At 45.0% G+C, this 22645-nt stretch overlaps 2 protein-coding genes and 1 pseudogene across 6 annotated transcripts in view; 1 reads left to right on the top strand and 2 right to left on the bottom strand.

Moving 5' to 3' along the window:
- Nucleotides 1-22645, bottom strand: part of LOC104857139 (zinc finger protein 805-like) — an 81215-nt gene that overhangs the window by 30267 nt on the left and 28303 nt on the right. The window contains exons 1-5 of one of the 3 annotated variants that reach the window (XM_033766075.1): nt 14076-14304; nt 12645-12766; nt 11306-11432; nt 8787-8882; nt 3621-5988 (exon numbers count right to left, since the gene is read on the bottom strand). In XM_033766075.1, the coding sequence (XP_033621966.1) occupies nt 4355-5988; nt 8787-8882; nt 11306-11339 (1764 nt within the window). In that variant the 5' untranslated portion in view covers nt 11340-11432; nt 12645-12766; nt 14076-14304 and the 3' untranslated portion in view covers nt 3621-4354. Of the gene's footprint in view, nt 1-3620; nt 5989-8786; nt 8883-11305; nt 11433-12644; nt 12767-14075; nt 14305-22645 lie in introns of those variants that run through there. The other 2 variants (XM_033766073.1, XM_033766076.1) reach the window with 2 other exon arrangements.
- Nucleotides 19275-19367, top strand: LOC117287006 (annotated as a pseudogene).
- Aurkc (aurora kinase C) overlaps nt 20248-22645 on the bottom strand; it is a 13471-nt gene continuing 11073 nt past the window's right edge. For all 3 annotated transcript variants that reach the window (XM_010616862.3, XM_019206456.2, XM_010616863.3), the window contains 3 exons: nt 21756-21904; nt 20682-20856; nt 20248-20528 (listed from right to left, as the gene is read on the bottom strand). In XM_010616862.3, the coding sequence (XP_010615164.1) occupies nt 20358-20528; nt 20682-20856; nt 21756-21904 (495 nt within the window). In that variant the 3' untranslated portion in view covers nt 20248-20357. The remainder of the gene's footprint in view (nt 20529-20681; nt 20857-21755; nt 21905-22645) is intronic.

Here is a 22645-nt window from a genome sequence, read left to right as displayed (position 1 = left end):
AAAAAAAAAAAAAAAAGAGAAGAGCAAAAAATGGAATATGAACTAAAATCAAACCTTAATACGGCAGATGTAAGTGCTAAAAGATCGATACTTACTTAAGTAGCCAAAATATAGCAATATACAAATAAAAAAAGTGGATACAAATACATGACCTAAGTATGTGCTGTTCACATTCTTCAAATATGATAAAGACAATGAAAAATATGAAATATGCAAAGCTTTAACTAAAAAATGTAACAGTGACTATATGAATATCAGATAAAGTATAAGTCAGAGCCAAGAGTATTTATAGGACCAAAAAAGGATATTCAAAAATGATTTTTAAAAAGTGATAACAGGTCAATACCTCAATAAGCCTTAGCAATCCTACATATGTATATAGCAAAAATAGAGCCTTTGCCAGGCATGCGCCTGCAATCCCAGCATTCAGGAGGCTGAGCTGTGGATTATGTCTATCAAGGAAAACCTGATGAAACCTAAAGGAAGGACAAAAAATTCCACAATTATAGTTCAGGACTGCAGCACCCCTTTCTTGGCAATTGAGAGAAATATTGGAGAAAGTCACATATGGTGGCACATGCCTATAATCCCAGCACTCTGGGAGGCTGAGGTAGGAGGATCACAAGTTCGGCAACTCAATGATTTAGTGAGAACCTGCCTCAAAACATAAGAATCATGGGCTGGGGATTTAGCTCAGTGGCACCACACCTGCCTTGAAAGCACAAGGTCCTGAGTTTGATACTAGTACAATAACCAAATCAAAACAAAACATAAAAATAGGCCTGAAAATGTAGCTCAGTGTGAAGGACCCGGGTTCAACTTCCAGTACAGTAAATAAACAAAAAGAAAAAACAAAACAAAACATAGAAAATCATCAAGGATGTAGAATGTCTGAATAATATCACCAGCAGACAGGTTCATACAGACATTTACAGAAACTGTACTTAGTGGCAGTAGAACATACATTTTTTTCAAGCAACCATACAGAAGAGGGAAAAACATCCTGGGTCAAGAAAAAAATTTCAATGGAGCCAATTCTGAAAGAAATTAGAAACCAAAACAAACAGCAGGGGAAAAAAAAAAACCACTAGAAAATTAACACACTTCTAGATCATTCATGCATTAAAAAGAGGAAGTCTCAAAACAAACAGGAAGTTTCAGAATTGAATGAAATATAATTAAAACATTTTAAAACCTGAGAGATGAAGCTAACAGTGCTGTGATAGAAATCTACAGAATTTAGAGCTTATGATAGAAAAAAAATTAAATCAGTAATAGAAACATCCACCGCCAGAAATCATTAAGAGCTAACCAAATACACGCAAAGCAAGCAGAAAAAAATGACACAATACAGATCAGAACAAAACTCAGTGAATAAAGAAGAGATAACAGAAGCCCCACATGGCTGTGCTGTAATCCCAGCAGTAGTACTAAGGAGGACAAAGCAGGAGGATGGCAAGCTTGAGGCCAGGATGGGTAATTTAGCAAGATCCTGTAAAAAAATTTTTGTTTGTTTTTTAAGTTTTTTGAGGCAGGGTCTTCACTATGTAGTTGAGACTGAACTGGAACTCACTATGTAGACCAGGTTGGTCTCGAATTCACAGAGATCCTCCTGCCTCAGCCTCCCGAGTGCTACGATTACAGGCATGCGCCACCATGCCCGGCTTCTGTAAAAAAAATTTTAAATGGAGGTGTGGTGGGAAAGTAGTTCAGTGGTAGTACACTTACCTAGAGACAGCATAAGTCTCTGAGTTTAATCCCCAGCACTGAAAAATAATGCAAACAGAAAATAAAAAGATATCAGGGAAAAAAATTGATAAAAAGTGCCAATTAATTTGAAATGACAATGACAACAGTTAAGAGTTTACAAAGACAAAAAGAGAATGGATCTATTTCCAATGTTAGGAAGAAAATAGTGCATATATGTACAGATCCTACCGCCATCAAAAGGAAAGGAAATGTTTGAATGCTTACAAACATATAGAAAATATACATGAAATGGAACAATTCATTTCAATGAAATGAAATCAAGCATAAAAATCAATCCAATATGAAATACTCTTAATAATTCTGTACCTATTAAATAAAATAAATACATAATTAAACATCTCAAAGAACCTCCAGGCCCAAATGCTCCACAACAATTACAAGAATAACACCAACTTCACAAGCTATCTTCCAAATAATTCAAGCAGAAAGAATACTTCAGAATTAATGTTGGGAGGCTAAAAACACCCTGACTCCAGAGTGATAGTACAATGCATCTCCACAAACAAACTACAGAATAAAATTAGAAAAAACGTCAGCAAAAACTAACAAATGGAATAACAATATATAAACAATTATATTCCATCACCAAAGATGTAAATTAAAATGCAATATATAATACATTGCATTGTCAGACCATAGATCATGATCAACTGAGAAAAAGCATCTGACAAATTCCAAAACTTAACTATAACAAATCTCAGCAAATTATGAACATAAATGTTCTAAACTCGATTTAAAAAAAAAAAATCTTGCCAAGTGTGATGGTGCACGCCTGTAATCCCAGCACTCGGCAGGCTGAGGCAGGAGGACTGCTGCAAGTTCAAGGCTAGCCTAGGCTACATAGTGAGTTCAAAGCCAGCCTGAATTACACAGTGAGACCTTATCTCAAAAATAATTTTTAAAAAAATCTTACATTTAACACATTATGAGAAACTGGAAATTCTGCCTCTAATATCATAAACTAAATATGGATGAGTTCTCATTAATCCTATTCAGTATCACACTGGAAAACCTAAATAGAGTGCTAACACAAAAAAAGAAATACAGTCATAGTTCAATGACACACCCATTTAATGAGTGCTCAGACTTGTGACCTGCTGCATGGATTTATGACCCTATCTTTTGGTATAATTCTGTACATCTTGTTTATAGAGCCTCAAAGTCTTCTTTGTAACAGAATACCTCGTTTATACAGTACTGTAACTTTTACTGATTGTACTGTTACAATACTGTAGTTTTAGACCAATTTATTGAATGACCTAGTCACAGGAATGGAACTCAGTCCTTAAAAGGGGAGTGTTTATAAAAGGTATATAGATGCAAAGAAGAAATAAAACTATTTGCAGATGATATGTCTATGTTTAAAATCCCAAGGATTCTCTAACAACAAAATGGCTAGAAATGCTGACTTCATTAAAGTTGGAAGTTACCAAAAAGCGCTTATGCTGTACATTATACAACAGTAATGGAATAAATCAAGGAATATTTAACTGTAAGGATGTACCATGTTCATTAATTGGAAGACTTATCACAGAAAGGAAACCAATTCTCAACAAACTGATATAGATTTTATGCAAATTGATATCAACAGCTAAGCCAGATTTCATTATAAAAGCAGAAAAGCTAAGCCTAGTATATACAGAAAATGAAAAAAAAAAGTGTTAATCATTTTTAAATACAAATAAAAAGGAGTCACTTTACTCAATCTTAACATTTACTATACAGCTATAGTAATCAAGTAAAACAACAGTTGGGGAGATCAAGAAAAATTCTGACTGGTGTTTAAAACCACATTTAAATTTTTTTTTTCTTTTTGGTACCAGGGATTGAACTCAGGACCTTGAGCTTGTGAGGCAGGCAGAGGAGCCACTGAACTAAATCCCCAGTCCTACATTTAAATTTTTAAAAGCAAAGATTTAAACAGTCTTAAGTGGTACAAAAAAAGTGCCCATTTGCTTATATTTTCTGGTGCTGCAGGTGTATCTCAGTGGTAGAGAACATGCTTAACATGCTCATGATCTTGGATTCAATTTCCCAACGTCACATGCAGCACCTGTTTTGCCTTCTCTCTTTAAATATAAAAGGATTTCATAACTTGAGTCTTCATATTCCTCATAAAAACTTATGGTGCACAAAAGCAACAAGGTACAACAATGAAGTGTTCAGTACATTTCTACACTTGCTCTCAACATTTTAACTCTTGACTGGACAGCAATGAACATACACAAAATACACACAGCGTCAAGATCCTTTACCTCTTAAACCAACCCTCCCACCCAAATAAGAATGAACAAGTGCCACAGACTTCATAGGGTAACGTGAAAGAAGCACTGCTTGCGTTTCATTGTCTTTTCTGTCACTTCCTTTTAATAAAAATTACTGACATAACATTGCACTCTAAACTGTGAAGGAAAATGTAGCTAAAGATTTTCCTCAGTGCAAAATAACCACTGGGTCTCTCTCCTGGATGAAATCTCAGATAAAGCATAATGTCTTAAAAAAAAAAAAAAAGCACAGCATCCTAGGTTGGGTCCATTTCTAGCATAAGTGTTCAGATGGCAATAACACTCTACAAAGGGTTTTCTCACAGTGAAGACATCTGGGGGGTTTCTCTTTGGTATGAATGGTCAGATGTCATGTAAGTTGTTTTCTCCTGTAAAAGCTTTTCTTCACTGGTTACGTTCAAGAAGTCATTTCCCAGTAGAAGTTCTTGGACGTTGACAGAGGCTTGTGCATCTGTGAAAGGCTGTCCCTCCTCTTCACCACTGGCTGGGTTTCTCCCTGTGTGCATCCTTTGATGGTGTGTGAGTGAAGAGCTGCGGCTGAAGGCCTTTCCGCATTCACTGCATTCATAGGGCTTCTCTCCCGTGTGGATGATGGAGTGGCGGATGAGATTTGTGCTCCAGCAGAAGGTCTTCCCACACTCGATACATTCATAGGGCTTCTCCCCACTGTGAATTCTCTGGTGCCTGGTGAGGCCTGACCTGCGGTTGAAGGCCTTGCCACACTCTGTGCACTCATAGGGCTTTTCTCCCGTGTGGATGCTGAAGTGGCGGATGAGGTCTGCCCGGTTGCTGAAGGCTTTCCCACACTCTTTGCACTCGAAGGGCTTTTCTCCAGTGTGGGCCCTTTTGTGCAAGATGAAGGTGGAGCAGTGGGTGAAGGCCTTCCCGCACTCACCACACACATAGGGTTTCTCCCCAGTGTGGATGCGCTGGTGCCTCTTGAGGTAGGACCTGTGGTTGAAGGCCTTGCCGCACTCCAGGCACTCGAATGGCTTCTCCCCAGTGTGGATGACGTAGTGGTGGATGAGGGCCGCGCTCTCACAAAATGCTTTTCCACACTCACTGCACTCATAGGGCCTCTCACCCGTGTGCGTCTGCTGGTGCCACATGAGGTATGATCTGTGCTTGAAGACCTTCCCACACTCAAAGCACTCATAGGGGTTCTCCCCACTGTGGATGATGTAGTGTCGAATGAACCCTGGCCTATCTCGAAAGGCTTTGCCACACTCTTTGCACACAAAAGGCTTCTCTCCAGTGTGGCTCCTGTTATGCAAGACAAATGTGGAGCGGTGGGTGAAGGCCTTTCCACACTCACTGCACTTATAAGGCTTCTCTCCACTGTGGATGCGCTGGTGCTGGGTGAGGTGTGATTTGCGGTTGAAAGCCTTGCCGCACTCCATGCACTTATATGGCTTCTCCCCTGTGTGAACCATGTGGTGTTGGAGGAGGTAGGTGCTCTTGCTGAAGGTCTTCCCACACTCGATGCACTCATAGGGCTTCACTCCAGAGTGGATCTGCTCATGTCGAGCAAGAAGGCGTTTCTTGTTAAACACCTTCCCACACTCACTACACCTGAAGATGTTTTCTTCCTCCTCCCCGAGCACAGCATCTCCTCTGGGGTTGTGTGCTGCATGGGGTGGGACAGCATCTCCTGCAGAGACCCGCTCCTCCATAGTCCTCAGATAAACTCTGTCATCTGTCCCTAAGCCCCCAGGGCCAGGGATCGTCCTCCCAGGAAGCTTCTCCCTTGGGGCCTGCACCCCCACTCTCCAGCATCCTTCCTGGCCGTCTGCTGGGCCGCCCTGACCCAGAGCTTGCACCCACGGGGAGGCCCTGGAAGCTCCATGCATCAACTGTCCCTGAAGCCTGGCTCTCTTGCACATGGCTGGCTCAGATGCAGCGGGTTCTGTGGCTTTGGTTTTTCCATGGTCATCTGAAAGAAATCCAACACAGAGTAGGGCTGTTAGTAATGGCAACCCAGAAGAAACAAAAGCACTACTTTAATGAAAAAAAAGAAAGAGCTGAAAATAGCAGCTGTATGGAAAGGGACATGGGCTGCAGACTGAATCACAAGGCAATGATTCAGGTGTGTATGTGTGTATAATGACACACAGTGAAACTGCCCACCGAAAATGCTCACCTTTCTGGCTCAGTAACACTCCAGGTGCTCAATAACATTCCTGGATGCTAGATGGGTAACAATTCCCTGAAGACATGGAAATATCATGCCCGGGTCACCTGCCCCACATCTGGCATCTCTTCTGATACACACTCTATAGCAAACGTGACTGAGTCAATAGGTTTTAAAGAGTTTGGTGAGTCTTTTTAGCCAATTAGTGACCCTGAGGTGCTTTGGGCAAATCATGAACTTGTAGTTGGCATCCGAGGAGTTGAACAGGGCTGGCAATCTTGAAGGACCCTGTTCTTAACCTTGAGTTGCCTAATCCTGGGTGGAAAGAGATCAGGGATTTTTCAATTGCAAGTATCCAAAAAAGGGGAGTCCTGGGGCCAGGGATTCGGCTCAGTAGCAACACGCCTGCCTTGCAAGTACAAGGTCCTGAGTTCGATTCCCAGTACCAAAAGGGGAGTCCTACAGGCTGTAAAAGAGTTGCCACAGAGGGAAAGAGAGAAGGGTACTGTAGCCTCAAAGAATGTTTAAAACTGCAGGACAGTGCTGGTGACAAGCACAGAGAAAAAGGAGGCTGGCTCTCAAGATGCTGATGCAGGTGACAGTGGTACTGAGCATGGCCTCTCTCAGAACAGGGCTCACAAGAAAAGTGGGACAGGACAGAGACAAGGCAAAGGAAAAACAGGAGCTCAGAACCCACACACACATGGAACCAAATACACGAGCAGCATACATAACTGGCAGAGACATCAGGAATGTGAGTTGGGGGTGAGGAACCCAGGAAGCCCTAGCCTAGCATCCCCAAGGCCTAGAGTTCAATCACAACACTAGAACAACAACAGAAAGTGCCAGGAATATAGAAAGAACCCTTACAAAACAAAATGAGAAAGGAAAACAAAGAAATATAGGCATTTATCTGAAATGACATTTCACAGAAGAAAAAAGACTGGTGAAAAATTACATAAGTTACTAAACCCTACAGTAATGTATAAAATGAAAATCAAGAGCATGTGAGATATTATGTTGTGCCCATTTGGTGGAAATTGAGAAGCCTTACACTACAAAGAATGGGATAGGAAACAGATCAAGGGAATTGTCCATTCCTCCCTGGTAGAATACAAGCTGGTATAAGCTTTCCGGAAAACAACAGGAATGATCCTATAAACATCTACATTTAAAGTTTGTAATTCAATCATGTGAATCCCAGAAACATTAAAAACCAGCCTACATATGTGGAAAGTGATGCCAAAACTGACAGCATCACCACCAATGAATAGGAAAACACATCAACAGTGAGACGCTCAGAAAGCAAATGGATACATGAAATCTCAGCACAGGCACTGACTCACTTGTTTTATTTTCTTGAAGTGTAAGGAAAGTTAGTGCATTTTTATGCTGAAAGAGATGGAGTCACATCTGGATTTGGGTATAGAAATTACAAATAGCCAGGGGGAGAAAGCCTCCCCCACTAGCAAAGCTCCTGTTCTCCTAGGATACACAGCTGGGCCACATATCCAAACCCCATGGACACACAGGCAGCCAAGGACTACTCCCGGGGGAGGAACACGAGCGGAACTGCTGCTCCGGGGTGTGGGTGTGGGGTCCCCTCCTTTCAATTCTGTGCCAGCTGGAAAGAAGTCAGGACAACCTTAAAGCAACAGCTTGAAGTCAGAATGTGCCCAGGTCTGTGATTAACTGTATGGGTACAGGGATCCCCATGACCCTCTGAAACTTTTGGTACGATTGAGAAAGATACAAGATGTGAGTGAAAAATATAATGAATGCTTGTAATAAAAATCTCAGTACTTACATTAAGAGACAGACTGCTATTAATACACACACTCAAATACACATCTCATCATAGTTCTAGCATCTTTCTGAAGCAGTTCCGGAAGTCTTCTTTCATGTCTTTACAAGGTGTGATGAAAAATACAGTGAGTGCCACTGCTGAATGCCAGGCTCGGAAAAAACATAATGGTGTATCCTCATCCACCTTACTCACCAGATCTGGTACCCTACCATCTTTACCTTTTCCCCAGTCTAAATGATGGTGAAAAATCAAATATTTTGAATCACTTAAGGAACTGAAGCAGCTATAATAGCACAACTAAAGACACTTAGGAAAGAAGATTCTGAGAGGGACTCATGGCAATGTATATTTTATTATAATAAGTTTTTAAAAATTCACCTTATTTATCTATCATTTAGTTATGTATGCTGAGCTACAGAGATTTTAGAGTTCAGTAAGAGCACCTGGAGATAGTCAGCTCACAAACCTGCCCCTTCCCAGGAGCAGGGATAAGTGGGCAGGGGTGGGGCTGGCTGGGAGATCAGAGGAGCCACAGGACAAAGGGCTACGTGGCTCCAATATCCCCACCGGGCCACAATAAAATGGTCCCAAGATGGGCGTGGGGTGTGCGCCTGTGATCCCAGGAGGCTGGGGGGCTGAGGCAGGAGGATCGCAAATTCAAGCCCAGCCTGGGCAACTTAGTGACATATAGAGGCTTAGGGTTCAATCCTCAGCACCCCTCCATCTCAAAACAAAACAAAAAAAAATCCCAAGGCTCCAGGTGGTGGTCCCCCACCCGCACCCCGGCTCTTACCTGGCCGTGTGCTTTGGTCACAGCCCAGCCTCACTGTCCATGGCTGCTGCCCGTGCTCCAGCTGCTGGATCAGCTCAGGTGTGGGAACAGGACACCCTGGTCAGGGAGAAAAAAATGTGGATGCATGGATTTTGGTAAAAAGAGATAAAGCAGCCAGATGTGATGGGGGTATACTCATAATGCCAGCTTAACCTCAACACTCTGGGAGGCTGAAGCAGGAGCATTACAGTTTGAGCCCAGGCTAAGCAATTTAGGTACTCAGTAGGGCCTTATCTCAAAATTTACAATCTCTTTTTTTTGAGACAGGGTCTCACTATGAAGTTCAGGCTGGCATTGAACTTACTATGCAGCCCAGGCTGGCCTCGAAATCACAGCAATACTCCTGCCTCTCAAGTGCTGGGATTACAGATATGCGCCATCATGTCCAGCCTAAAAACAATCTTTTAATGGTTAGGTTTTTACTTTTTAAATGTTATATACTTATATTTATTTTTTAGCATATGTTTGCAGTAGATAATGATCATATACATCATGGGGAACTTGTAACACATAACACATCTTAACTCTCTTTTGGGGGGGTCCCACTCCCCTCCCTACTGGCAAAAGTTCTGTTTCCATTTTTATCCCTTCAACTCTTTTCTTTTTCTTTCTCTCTCTTTTTTTTTTTTTTTTGGTAACAGTGATCAAACTCAGGACATTGCTCTTGCAAGGCAGGTGGCAGTATCACTGAGCTAAATCCTCAGCCCCCTCCTTTCAATGCTTTTAATCCTTTTTCCCTTCCTCCCCCCTCCTCCCCCAGTATTTAAGAAAAGCTGGAGATGTACCTCGGTGTAAAGGTACCACAAACAAAAAGACAAGAGATAAAGAAACTCAGTCATCTAGGCCTTCAGGAGACCAGACTTTGGAAGGAAGCAACACAAACCACCGAGCTTGTGACCTGGAAGCCAAGGGCTTGCCACACCATGCTGCCATAGAAACTACTCCAAACAGTAAATCAACAATTAATACTGATGGAGGATAACCCATCTCAGTGGAGTTTTCACTGGAACAAGTAACAACTCCAATGTACCATTCCAAAGCTGAACAATACTGCTAGGCATGGTGGCACAGGCCTATAATCTTAGCTACTTAGGAAGCTGAGAAAAGATAACTGCAAGTTTAAGCCCAGTCTGGGCAACTTACCATGACCTTGTCTTTAGACAAAAAATTTAAGGGCTGGAGATTTAGCTCATTGGTGCCACCACCTGCCTTGCAAGCACAATCTCCTCTGTTTGATCCCCGTACCAAAAACAAACAAATTTAAAAAGGGCTCAGTGGCAGAGGACCCCTATGTTCAAAGAAAAAAGGAAAACAGGTTTATAGATTTGAGGACTGAAAGTCTCAGACAGAGCAACCCTTTGGTTAGGCCTCAAGGTGGATAATACAATGAAGAGAAGTGAGAGGGATCATATGAGGAGACAGAAGCCAGAGTAAGAGGGGCCAGGTTTGCTCATTTACACAACTAGCTGGTCTCACAGGAACTCCCTTGGTACCATGAGAACTCCACTGGTAAGTACATCTGGGAAGGCCATATCCTCAATGATCTAACCACCTTGTACTAAGCAATGCCTCTTAAAGGTCCTACTCCTCAGCTTACCACACTGAGGACACAGACTCCAGCACACAAACTGTCTGCAGAGAGCACAGAAGGGCATATCTGCATTGAACTATGTCTCTGCTGAGATCCAAGCCAAGTTTTACATAGCTTTTTTGTAGGTTATAGACTACTGGACTCCTTCGGAATCTTCTCACAGCACTCCAGGGAGTGATCTGGTAATGAGCACCATTTCACAGGGAATAAACCAGGGCTCGGGCTGAGCAGAGTATAGGACAGAACAGATGAGCCACATGGAGAACCAGGTCCAGCCATCTCTGGTCTTTGTATTGTTCAACCACAGAACTGGGCAACACTGCCCAGAAGGTGCAAGTCCAGGCAGAAACAGGATGCTGATCCAAGAACCTCAGGCAGAGGCCAGACTATGATGAGCACCAGCTGAGAGTTGGAAGGAAGTGTGAGCTTTGGGGTGTCATCTATTCCCTCAAACTGCCTCACAAAGGTCAGGTGCAGAGAAAGGAAAACAGAAACATAAAGTAAAGACCAGGAACCTGACCCACTAGGAGCAAGGATTGGGGTGGCATGCATGCTGCAATCTTGCTAAAGCAGTAAAAGCCAATCTTCATAGACAGTGACGTAAGCAGGCCAATGTAGAAGTCAGGCTGTAATCCTGGTGGTTCTCAGTCCCTCCTGGAGCCTGACCAGAAATCTTGCCTCTGGTTTCTTCCACTCCCTTCCCTTCCACAGCACCCTGGGAGCCAAATGGCACTGTTTCCCACCCAGAGACACAGGAGGACCAGCCTGGCAGACGTGAGTGTAGGACAGGACTGAATCTGTGAGCAGGAGCAGGGCAGGCTCCAGCAGCCTTCGTGACCAACCCAGCCTGCAGCCAAGTCCACTGCTCTGAAGTGGGAGGTGGCCTTACCCAGTGAGACCAGGAGCCCGCAGTTCTCCAGCATCACCTCCTGGTACAAGGTCCTCTGAGCTGGGTCCAGCTGCCCCCATTCCTCCTGGGTGAAGGTCACGGCCACGTCCTCGAAGGTCACAGGCACCTGGAGTTGAGCAGAAGTGTTAGAATTGACCTCAGCTCCTGGACGGGCTGTCTGATGTGGCTGGCTAGAAACACCAGAGACAGGGAGAGCACAGCCCTGCTGGTACCACACTTCCTGTGGGCCATGTTCTGTGCTGAGCTCAAGGGAACAAGAGATGGGGATGTGGACTGAATGCAGCACTGCAAAGGAGAAAACCCCTATGTGGGGGCCATCAGATAATACAACACAGGAAACTGTGGGCTGTGAGATGTGGACAGTCAGGGCTCCAGACATCAGAGGAATGACAGAAAATCAGTGACAATGACAATTCCAATGATAGCAGCAATACCTGAGCCACAAGGGCCCAGCCCCATGCCTGCCCCAGGCTGAGGGCTTCACATTTTGTTAATGACTACACATCCACAGATCTAAAGTGAGACTCTCGGAATCAGAATCCAAACTCTTAAAACTGACACTTGATGGCCGTGCAACCTTTGCAACCTCACTTCACCCCTGAGCCTTGACTTCCAGATTAATATGGCAGTTCCAACTATGTTAATTGTGTTCGTTCACAGGGAGAAAATATTTCCTGCTTCACAGACTTTAGGACTTCTGTTAATCCTTTCCCAGCTTCTGAGGTAACCACCACCATCAGTCAAGCCTGTGTCACAGTGACCTGAGTCCAGTCTCCCATCTCATCCTTAGAGACAGGATTGCTGCCCAGATTTTAATAATGTAACACTAATAGGGCTGAGGATTTAGCTCAGTGGTTCCACCACCTGCCTTGAAAGTGCAAGGTCCTGAGTTCAATCCCTGGTACTCCCCCCACACACAAAAAGAATTTTTAAAAAGTAAACACTAATCATCTTCTATCACAATATAAACCTACAGTGAGAAGCTCATTAGGCATTTCCACCAATTTTTAATCAATCTGTTTCAGCAGCTCCCCCAAATACTTCTGAGGTGTGCAGAGTCTTTATCACCAAAATCAGGAGAGGATCCCATGGGATGCCAAACCCCTGGGGAGCACCAGGGTCTGGGGCAGCTCACCTTCTCATTATCAGTCCACCTCCCTAGCTTTTACATACTCCCAGGAAGACTGCAAAGGAACCGTGAGCCTCCCCTCTTCCCACCAAGCCCTGTCAGCAGGTAGCCTTAAAACCAGTGACTTCCAGACGGAAATTTCAAGTCACAGGCCTTCTCAGCCCTCCTTAAATAGCCAACACACCTCACCTTTACCCAGTTGTGTTCTGCTCCTAATAGCGAAGGCAGCTCTTTGCTGAAGAACCCCTGATCACCTGCTCAACTTGCCAAGCTTACTTCAGGTATCTCTTACACAGCTTCCCAGCCACTGGCTGTAAAAACAAAGGATTAAGGGCTGGGACTGTAGCTCAGTGGCAGAATGCATGCCTAGCAAGTACAAAGCCTTGGGTTCAATCCCTGGTAGTGCAAAAAGAAAAGAAAAAAAACCTAGCCCACATACAAAGGGTCACTTCTACTCAGTGCTGTGTGACACTGGACACATGTCAGTCCTGTACTCTTCTGGTGCAAAACAGAGGTAATAACAGAACCTAAGTCAAAGATCAAAATTAAATGAGGTGATAAATAATGCCCACATTGTAGATTCAAAGAAAGCCAGTTATTACAGCTCTTGTTTTATCACTTAGGCTTTTTCTTCCAAAACATCCTCAAAAACCTCAACTAAGCAGCATTTCAAATTTCTGCTAGAGGGCCTGGGATTTAGCTCAGCGGTTGGGTGGCCTACCTTGCAAGCTCAAGGTCCCGAGTTCAATCCCCGGTACCAAAAAAAAAAAAGCCCACTTTAGCCTAAACTGCCAGGAACAGCCTCTCCAAAGAAGTGACATGTGAGCAGAACCTCCCAAAAATGCAAAGGTCAGTCTCAAAGAAATCTCAGGATAATGCTAGGCAGAGTGAGCTACACGAGCAAAGGATGGGAGAGCGAAGAGAACACTGCATAGTCAGGGTAGTGTATCAAATAACTGCGAGACAGGGAAGAGGGAGGGAAAGTAATGCGATCACAAGGGGTAGCCACAGCAGATGAAGGAGGGGCGTGCAGAAATGTGGAGTCTGGATTAGCCATGTGATGGGAGACCAGGGCATGGAGCCTCACTTTTCTTTCAACAAGTTAAGCCCCCGTAGGCAGGCCTGGCACTATGGGCATGGGGAAGATGTAGCAGGGGAAACCAGCAAAGCAGCAGCAACCCACCTGATTAGTGAGAGGTGTGTATGCGGCTTCTCTGGTTATTTTAATAAGGGCAGCCGGTTATTAATCAAATCCTGGCCGTATGGAGCTGCCTGTTACAGAAGTAACTGGCTTCGTGCACTGTCACAAGAGACGGTAATTTGCTTTCTACAAGTACGACACAGAGCAGGCTGACTTCCAGAATTGCTTATTGTATCTAAGGGGCCTCTGGCCAGAAAACTGGGCAGGCTGGTACAGACTAGCTGCAGGCTTTAGTTTTAAGCACGGCCTGGCTGCTGTCTGTCTGTCCAGCTCCCCGTGTGCTGAGCTGGAGAGAAACTCAGCGACGCGCCTGCTCCTCTTTTCCTAAATAAACACGAACAAAAAGAAACCTGTGACCGTCTTGGCCTCAGCCCCTCCACCGAGCAGAGAAGCGGCGACCAGAACCCTCGTCCACTCACCTGCGACGGGTCCACCCGCACCGCCGCCATCGCGGACGGCGAGACCGAAGGGCTGACGACCCCCACAGCCTCCCTGGCCTCGGCGGGCGACCTTGGCGGACCGACAAGCCAAGCTCACTTCTAGGCCGGGCGCGCAGAAGCGCGGTCTGGCCTGCTTTGCGCTTCCCTCAGAAAAGCGCTCCGGCACTAGATCTCAGAACAACGCTCCTCTTGTCAGGGCCGGCGTGGACGGAACCGACGCGCCCAATTGGCGTCACCAAAACGAGCCGGAAGGCCCGCCCCGAATCCGCGACGCGCCGGAAGCGCTCCCGTCCTGGGCCATCATTGGCCAGCGCCTTGGACAACGCATGCAGGTCTTTCTGGGTAACGTAGTTCTCTCCTTGCTGCCCTCAGGAGGCAAAAGCTCCTGAGCCCAGCTTCCTTCTTCACAAAGCTTGAAAAGCGCTCGCATGCTATCCCAGCACTCTGGGAACCTGAGGCAGGAGGGTCGCCGCGAGTTTGAGCTCTGGCTACCTAGCGTCAATTAATCAATCAATCCATACATACATAACATACATACATAAGGACGCCATTCATACATTTTATTGTACTCCAAGATGAAATCTTCCACCCATCTGGCTCTGTCCTGCCCCATTCCCAACGTACAGATATAGGAGAATTATAACTCCCAACCTGTTAGATGTCAGATGTGCTGAGTTCATATCCCCAGAAATCGAAGAATGAATTCCAAAGAACAAGAGGTTATCAGTAGGAAAGGTTTATTAAGAGATAGCTCCTGAGAGACAGGAATTGGGTTCCAATGAGGCATTAGTCGGGAGTAATGTATACAGCAAATGTGGGTGAAAGGCGGGTCAAACTATAAACTAATAAGATTACAAGCAGAGCTGCTTGGCTAATACTGATCCAATAGGGAAGCTGGGCATGTAGCAAAGGCATATGGCTGATATCACTAAGCTAGGCTTATCTATGACTTCAAAAACAAGAACATGTTGGGAAAGGATGGGTCCAGGTGCTCTGGTCACCTACCTTGGGTGTCTGATGCACATCGGGACTGAATGGACTGGGTAAGATCAATTACAGTTCTGCTTATCCCTTAGGGAAGTACATAAATCTGGTCATTGTGACTATCTTAATAAAGGCCTCACTTTCTTCATATGTGCTTTCAGCTACAATTCTGATTTGGTTTTTTTGGTACCTGGGATCGAACTTGGGTCCATTGCACTTGCAAGGCAGGTGGCAGAACCAATGAGCTAAATCCCCAGCCCCTGATGTCTTTATTTTTGATTGACTTCTAGCTGCTTCAATATGAGAAATCAGTGTAGGGAAGATCACATTTGGCAACCTCCAGAGAGCTAATCTAATTGGCTGTGGATATAAATCATGTCAAGGTATAGCGGTTATAAACTCCCTTTACAACGTCATTCTAGTGGATTCCAGTGAAAGGAGTCCAGCACTTTTTTTTTTTTTTTTTTTTTTTACGTGATTCTAGTGGATTCCAGTGAAAGGAGTCCAGCCCTTTTTTTTTTTTTTTTTGGTACTGGGGACCGAACTCAGGGTCTTGTGCTTGTGAGGCAGGAAGCAGCACCACTGAGCCAAATCCCCAGCCCGAGTCTAGCACATCTGTTGTTGGTTCCATCTGCATGATCACTTGGAGTTTGGCAATGAAAATAAACAATTTCTTCCAAGATATGAAGGCACATACAATCAAAGCATGGGCACTAGTATGGAAAGTTCGGTTGGGGAAAGAGCCACATCCAAACACTGCTCTGAAGGACTGGAACTGAGATTCTAAGCTGGCTCCTAGACCTCTCTACTGATGGAGGTTATAAGTTTGATATTTCCTTTAAGATGTTTTTCAACAGATCTGAATTATTTATCTAAAGACAAATTTCATTTATTAGTGCATAAGTCCCCCCCATTTTTGATGTAAGATGGAGAGTTCAGTAGTTTTGAAGGACAATTTTAGCTGGAATGTGAAGATTCTTCCTGAGCTTTTACAGCTCCCACTGTATTGAACTATAACAGTGGTCAGCTACAAGTGCAGCTGGAAACTGCCAGCACGGGTCAGTGATTGGAGTTCCCTTTGTATATCTATCCTTTATTACTATGGTATTATTTTTGTATATCTTTTGGTCATACTTTTTGTGCTGGGGGTTTACAACCAGTTAAAGTGAGACCTGTGTTAATCAAAATTAGCTTTTTGCTATTTATCGAAGTCAGTTAAGTCTCCTCAGGCATTACTTTTGGAACCATCTATACAGCCTCTCAGCGCCTCCTCCTGCTTAACAAGCGGGCAGCCAGAGAGCTTCCCCCTCTAGCAGGCAGAGGACCCCAAGCCTTTGGCTCACCTTGCTTTTATTCATCCAAACACGGGCACAAGCAATCAAAATAACACAGGATTCATCTGCCTTCCAATAGGCATTCTCTGGTAAACAACTTAACCTCTGCTGTCTTAACTCTCCCTAATATGCAATCACCCTTTCTTTTTTGTGCTCACGGAGGAAGCCAATTAGGCCTCGGCGCTCCTCTGGTCTCCAACAGCTGATAGCCAAAACTGCTGTTTTGATAGCCACGTAAAATTGTTCCTTCTAAAGAAACAGACAAAGGTGAGTCCAACTATTTTTATTTCCAGGAGGTGCTCATCTTTTTTCTAATAGTTGACAATTTAAAATAATTGAAAGACTTAGTTCTCATCCTTAGGGTACAAAGGACAAGGAGGGGACTTCAGGCTTGGTAGCTGAGCAGGTGGTGCCTTAAGGACCAGAGGTGTCTGCATTTCTATGGCTCAAATCTGTAGTCTGAACATGAGTCAGGTTCTCAATGCCAAGAAAGTCTGAACATAAGGTACCTCTGGCCATTTTCCCTCCCTCTTGTAGTGCAACTCCAGGTGTGAACTGGAGTGTTATAATCAGTACTTCCTTCCACATTCCATTTTTCCTCTAGGAGATAGGCAGGCTGTGCACAAGTACAGAAAAATATAAAACAGCTCTTCCTCAGAGTGTGAGGGTTGAACAGTTTCCAGTGCTTAAGAATACTGTGGTACAGGGCCGGGGATGTAGCTCAGTGGCGCTGCACCTGCCTTGCAAGTGCAAGGTCCAGAGTTCGATCCCTAGTACAAAAAAAAAAAAAAAGATTAGAGTGGTACCTTGGTTTGTGAATTTCATTTATGATTTTTGGAAAGATAGCTGTGTCTGTGTTGGAGGGGCTGGAGGAGATGGCCATGGTCATGTTTGTTCCTCAATATGAAGTTTGTGAACAGAGGCAAAACAAACACCCCAGCAACATCTCAAAGGAATTTTAACAATCTTGAGAACTGCATTAAGGCAGAGTTGTCTCAAACAGTGACTTTTTAAAAATTAATTTTATTGGTACGTTTTAGGTAAACAATATGCTGACATTCATTACTGGGAGTTTGTACCTTTACATAATCTATCTTGGTTATTTTTTCCCCCATTAGACAGTGACTTTTTTTCTTCTCATAACTATGAACATGAGGGAAAGAAGCCCAACTATATTTTTCCTTTGCAGTGCTTGAACTTGAACCCATGGCCTTGTGTGTGCGAGGCATAAACACAGCTTTTAATGAGTTGAAGATACCTATATTTATGAAAATGGAAGCAGAAAATATACTAAGAAAATGGTCTCAAAATGTTTTAATTTTTTCCTATTTCCCTTTTGTATTTCTAGTTTTTTAGTCATTTATGAGATTTTATTTTAAAAGCAGAAAATAACAATGGCAGAATGCTAATTGAATGAAGGAATACAGCTGGAGTTAATTTTTTAGATGTTGTACACATAGGCAGATTATGCATAAATGAAGCTAAATCATCATATAAGATGACACTTGTGGTTCAGTGAAATAGTTTTGGGCTGGGATGTAAAACATGTATTAAAGTTCTCTACTCTGTGTGTCTTGGGAGGCCAGAGTATCTGGGATCAGTGCAAAGGAGGAAAGCTGTCCAGACACTGGACATGCTTTGAGATCCTACATTAAACACATCTGAGGGTTTCCATTACTTAAACCTGTGGTTCCTTGGGTCTGGAATGTCCCACACATTAGACTTAATCTCCAGCTTGGTGATGCTGGAAGGTGGTGGATGCTTTGAGTTGGTAAATTACAAGAGGGAGAGAGAGTGTGGGGTGGGAAGGAGAGAGAGAGAGAGAGAGAGAGAGAGAGAGAGAGAGAGAGAGAGAGAGAGAGAGAAAGAGAGAGAGAGAGAGAGTGAGAAAGGAAAGGGCCAGGGATTTAGCTCAGTGGTGGCGCCACCTGCCTTGAAAGCACAAGTTCTGGAGTTCCATCCCTGGTACCCCCCAAAAAAAGAGACAGAGAAAGCAAGCCAGGCAGGCTTGGGGGCGCATGCCTGTGATCCCAGCATTCGGGAAGCTGAGTCACGAGGATCAAGGATCACTGTGAATTTAAGCCAAGCCTGGGCTACAAAGAGAGACCTTATCTCAAAAATAAGAAAAAAAGTAAATTAGTAAACCAGTAAATTAGCTGGGCATGGTGACACACGTCTGTAATCCCAGCAATGAGGCTCGAAGACAGCCATGAGCTGGTGGCTAGCCCAAGCCAGACAGTAAGACCCTGTATCAATAATAATAATAATGATAATGAGTTGGTGACATTTGTGGTCATTGGTGGCCTATACTTGAAGGTACAGTGGGGCTCCACGCCTTCCTTTCTCTTTCAATTTCTTGCCCTGATGTGCTACCTCTGCGCACAGGGCCAAACAAGCATGAACTGATATCTCCAAGTCTGTGAGCAGTAGACCTTTCCCCTTAGTCACTGAAACCAAATCCATGCTAGGCACGCACTCTACCATGGAAATGTATCCCGAGCTTTTTTTGAAAAATTTTGAGGTATGGTGTCACTGAATTTGTCAGGCTGGGCTCCAACTTCTGGACCCCTGGCCTCTGCCTCCCTAGCTGCTGAGTTCACGGTTATGCACCACTGTGCCCAGTAAAACCTTTCCCCTTTCTCAGTTGATGTCTTCAGGTATCTGTTACAGTAACAGAAAGCTAATACACCCTGGCAGACGCTGTTGAGGCCTACGTGATTTTCCTGTCCTCATCAACCTGCCCAAAATTTGCCCAATATTGTGAGTTTATCTACATCAAATGAGTTAATAGCAGGGCTTATATGCATGAGTCACTTAATTTGCTAGGAATTATGAAGTATTTAATTGAAACAAACTCAAGAAGGCTATACTTTCAGGGATCATTTCTATAGTTGGTGACTAGAGAAATTTCTCTGATTGTGTAGAAACAAACTCAAGGAAAAGAATAGGATGAAGCTAGAAAACAGGTAAGCACTGAAGATAGAGGTTAAAGACTATGAATCAGCATCCTAGAACACTCAACACAGATCCACTGGGTGTGTTACTGAGACTGGAGCCAGAGTTGGTGGTATAGGCCCATAACCCCAGCACTCTGAGAGGCTGAGGCAGGAGGATGGCAACCTTGAGCTCAGGCTGGGCAAATCAGCATGACCCTGGCTCAAAGAAAAAGGGGCCAGGGGCTGAGGATGTAGCTCAGTGACAAGGCTCAATTTCTAGTATTGAAAAAACAAAACAAAACTGTGCTGAAGGAAACCACCACCAGATGGGTTTTAGTCGGGAGAAACACTGGTGAAAACAATGCTTACTGAGAAGTTTCTAGCTGGAGTCTGGCTATCTACTTGGGTGCAGGGAGCATAGCATGGCCATGGGGGCAGTGCCACCCGGACCTCTGGGAAGCCTGGAAGGGCAGCAGCAGTGGCCGAGGGCAATGCTGCCTTTGCTCTGAGATGACACAAACAGGTGCTATGAGGGCCAGAGTCCATTTCAGAACCAGTGGCACAGCCAGGCAGGACATTTTTTTTTTCCTGGTACCAGGGATCAAACTCGGGTCCTTGCAATTGCAAGGCAGACAGTGGAACCACTGAGCTAAGTCCCTGGCCTGAAATGTTTTATTCAAACAAAGCAGTGTTTCGGGTTGGTGATGGTCCTGATGTATAAACGGATGCTGCGGAACCCGGAACGGGTAGCAGGCTGGCTTCCCTGGGGCCTCTATCTGCAGGAAGGTCACTGTCCCCGAGAGGGTGGGGGAGGCGCCATGACCTTGGGCGGCTCTCACGAGAAATAAAGATTCTACCCAGTCACACACGAACTCACACTCCAGGAAGACCTAGCACTAAACGATTCGATTTTATTAACATCTCCCATCTTAAAAGGAACACAGCACAGATGAGGCAGCAGAGCGAGAGAGCTCTCTGCACACACACAGGGACAGAGGCAGCGGGTGTCAGGGCGCCGCCTGAGCGCAGGGGGGCAGCACCCTCCGGGAGTGGTCCTTGACCCAGGGGTGCACCAGGATCTGGCTCAGGGGCAGCCGCTCCCCAGGCTGGAATCTCAGAAGCCTGGAGATCAGGTCCTGGGCCCCCACGGGCATCGACGGGGGAAACCTCACGTCCACCTGGGAGGCCGGGAAGAAGAGAAGCCCAGCTACTGAGCTCTCTGGTCAGTGCAGTCCCTGCTCTGGACCTGAGTGGACAGCCTCTGCGCCCCGGCCCCACAGCCCCCAGCTGTCACCGACCAGCTGCCCACACACCGCAGCGCAGCACCGCACCTTGAGGATGCGCCTGTAGGTCTCGCTGTGAGAGGTGCTCTCGAAGGGCGGGCTTCCCACCAGCAGCTCGTAGCAGAGCACCCCAACGCACCACAGGTCCACCTTCTCGTCGTACGTCCTCCCCTCGATCATCTCCGGCGGCAGGTAGTCCAGAGTCCCACACATCGTCTTCCTCCTGGGGGCAGGCGGCGCGGGCAGTGCAAAGGCCATGGTGAGGGTGCTCCGGCCCCACATCCAGGGCGCGGGGAGGCCTCCCGAGCACATGGATTTCAGGACAAGTTTTAGTACAGACCAGCTCTCACGGAGGGAAAGTGTGGGGACCCAATCACATGTTCTGAAATTAGGCATGTTATTTAGCTCATCCAGAACGTTTTCATATACATATTCTCAGCATCCATTAAGGTCTGGCACGGTAGCACATGCCTGTAACACAGCAACTCTGGAGGCTGAGGAAGGAGGATTGCTAGTTTGAGGCCAGTTTGCCTTACATAGTGAGTTCTATGCCAGTCTGGGAAACACAGTGAGATACTGTCTCAAAGAAACAGAAAGCAAACAAAATATGAAACAAAAAAATGGCATACCAAGAGGGATCAAGTAAACAAACCATTCCTTCATACAGAAATATACTCCTGGAAATGTAGAGCAGTGGCTACTGGTTTACACCGTATCTTATTGGCAAAATCACATATGCACCCTGAGACCGGAATGTGAAGTGAAATAAATCAGACATAAAAGGTTACTTATTACCTGGTTCCTCTTATATGAGAAAACCAAAGTATAAACAAATTAAAGAGCAAAAGAAAAGCTCAATAATGGGAAACAGGGTGACACAGAAAGGGGAAGGGGACCAAGAGTTGGGAGGGTGAAGGGCCAGGGAAGGGATATTAAAGAATTACAGTGTTGTGTAAACGTACCAACTCCCCAAGATGAATATAATCGTTACGTACTGCGGACCTGAACACACACAAATGAAGAAACACACACAGTCCGAGTTTCTATCCAAGTCTCGACGGGTGGGATGGACTCCAATGGGTCGCACCTCATCGGAGCCAGGGCCCCGCTGCACGGACCTACCTCAGTGACGGGGTGTGCACGGACCAGCCGAAGTCTGCAATCTTCACCTCACCCCTGAACCCGAGCAGCAGATTCTCCGGCTTGATGTCCCTGTGGATCACCTTCTTGGCATGGCAGTAGGCCAGGGCATCTGCCAGTTCCTCTATTATCTGTGGGAACAGGTGAGGCCTCTGAATGCCTGCCACAGTTCCCCCTGGGTGGAGCGCGCCTTAGAACATCAGCACCGTCATGGAACCCCGAGTAGAACCAGGGATTGTAGGGAAGATCTCTGCCCCGCTTCAGTCTTCTGGGATGGGCACTAAAATGGACAGATCAGGGCTGCTGCCCCAGCACAGCCCACAGTCAGACCCAGCACCACCCTGAGCCAACGAGATAATCCCCAGAGCCTGAGTCCTGGGGAAGGCAACAGGAGCAGGAGGCGGCACGGGAACCACTCGGTCCATTTCTGCAGTACACAGCAGAGCTTGCACGTAACATCTTAATTCCTCTTCATCCCCCTTTACCCCTCCCTTCACTCTCCAGCTCTTGGTCCCCTTCCCCTTTGAGAAAGATCTACTGTATCTCCCTACAACCTATTATCTATCTTTTATTTTACTATTTATATTTTGGGTTTCTCCTATGAGAAACCATTCGACATTTTAGCTGTCTGACTTTTCATCGAACACTATTATCTTGAGATGCATCCATTTTCCTACAAATGATTCAATTTATCCTTCATGGCAGAGTAGCACTCTATTGTGTATAAATATTACTTTTTCTTTATCCATTCATCTGTTGATGGACACATAGGCTGCTTCCAATATTTAGCTATTATAAAATGTGCTGCTAAAAGCATGGGTGTGCATGTTCTTTTGTGGTTTTTTTTTTTTTTTTTTTTTTTTTTTTATGGT

Source organism: Fukomys damarensis, unplaced genomic scaffold (assembly GCF_012274545.1).
Source record: "Fukomys damarensis isolate Sample0158 unplaced genomic scaffold, DMR_v1.0_HiC HiC_scaffold_19, whole genome shotgun sequence".
Lineage (NCBI taxonomy): Eukaryota > Metazoa > Chordata > Mammalia > Rodentia > Bathyergidae > Fukomys > Fukomys damarensis.
This window is presented reverse-complemented; position numbering and strand designations above follow the sequence as displayed.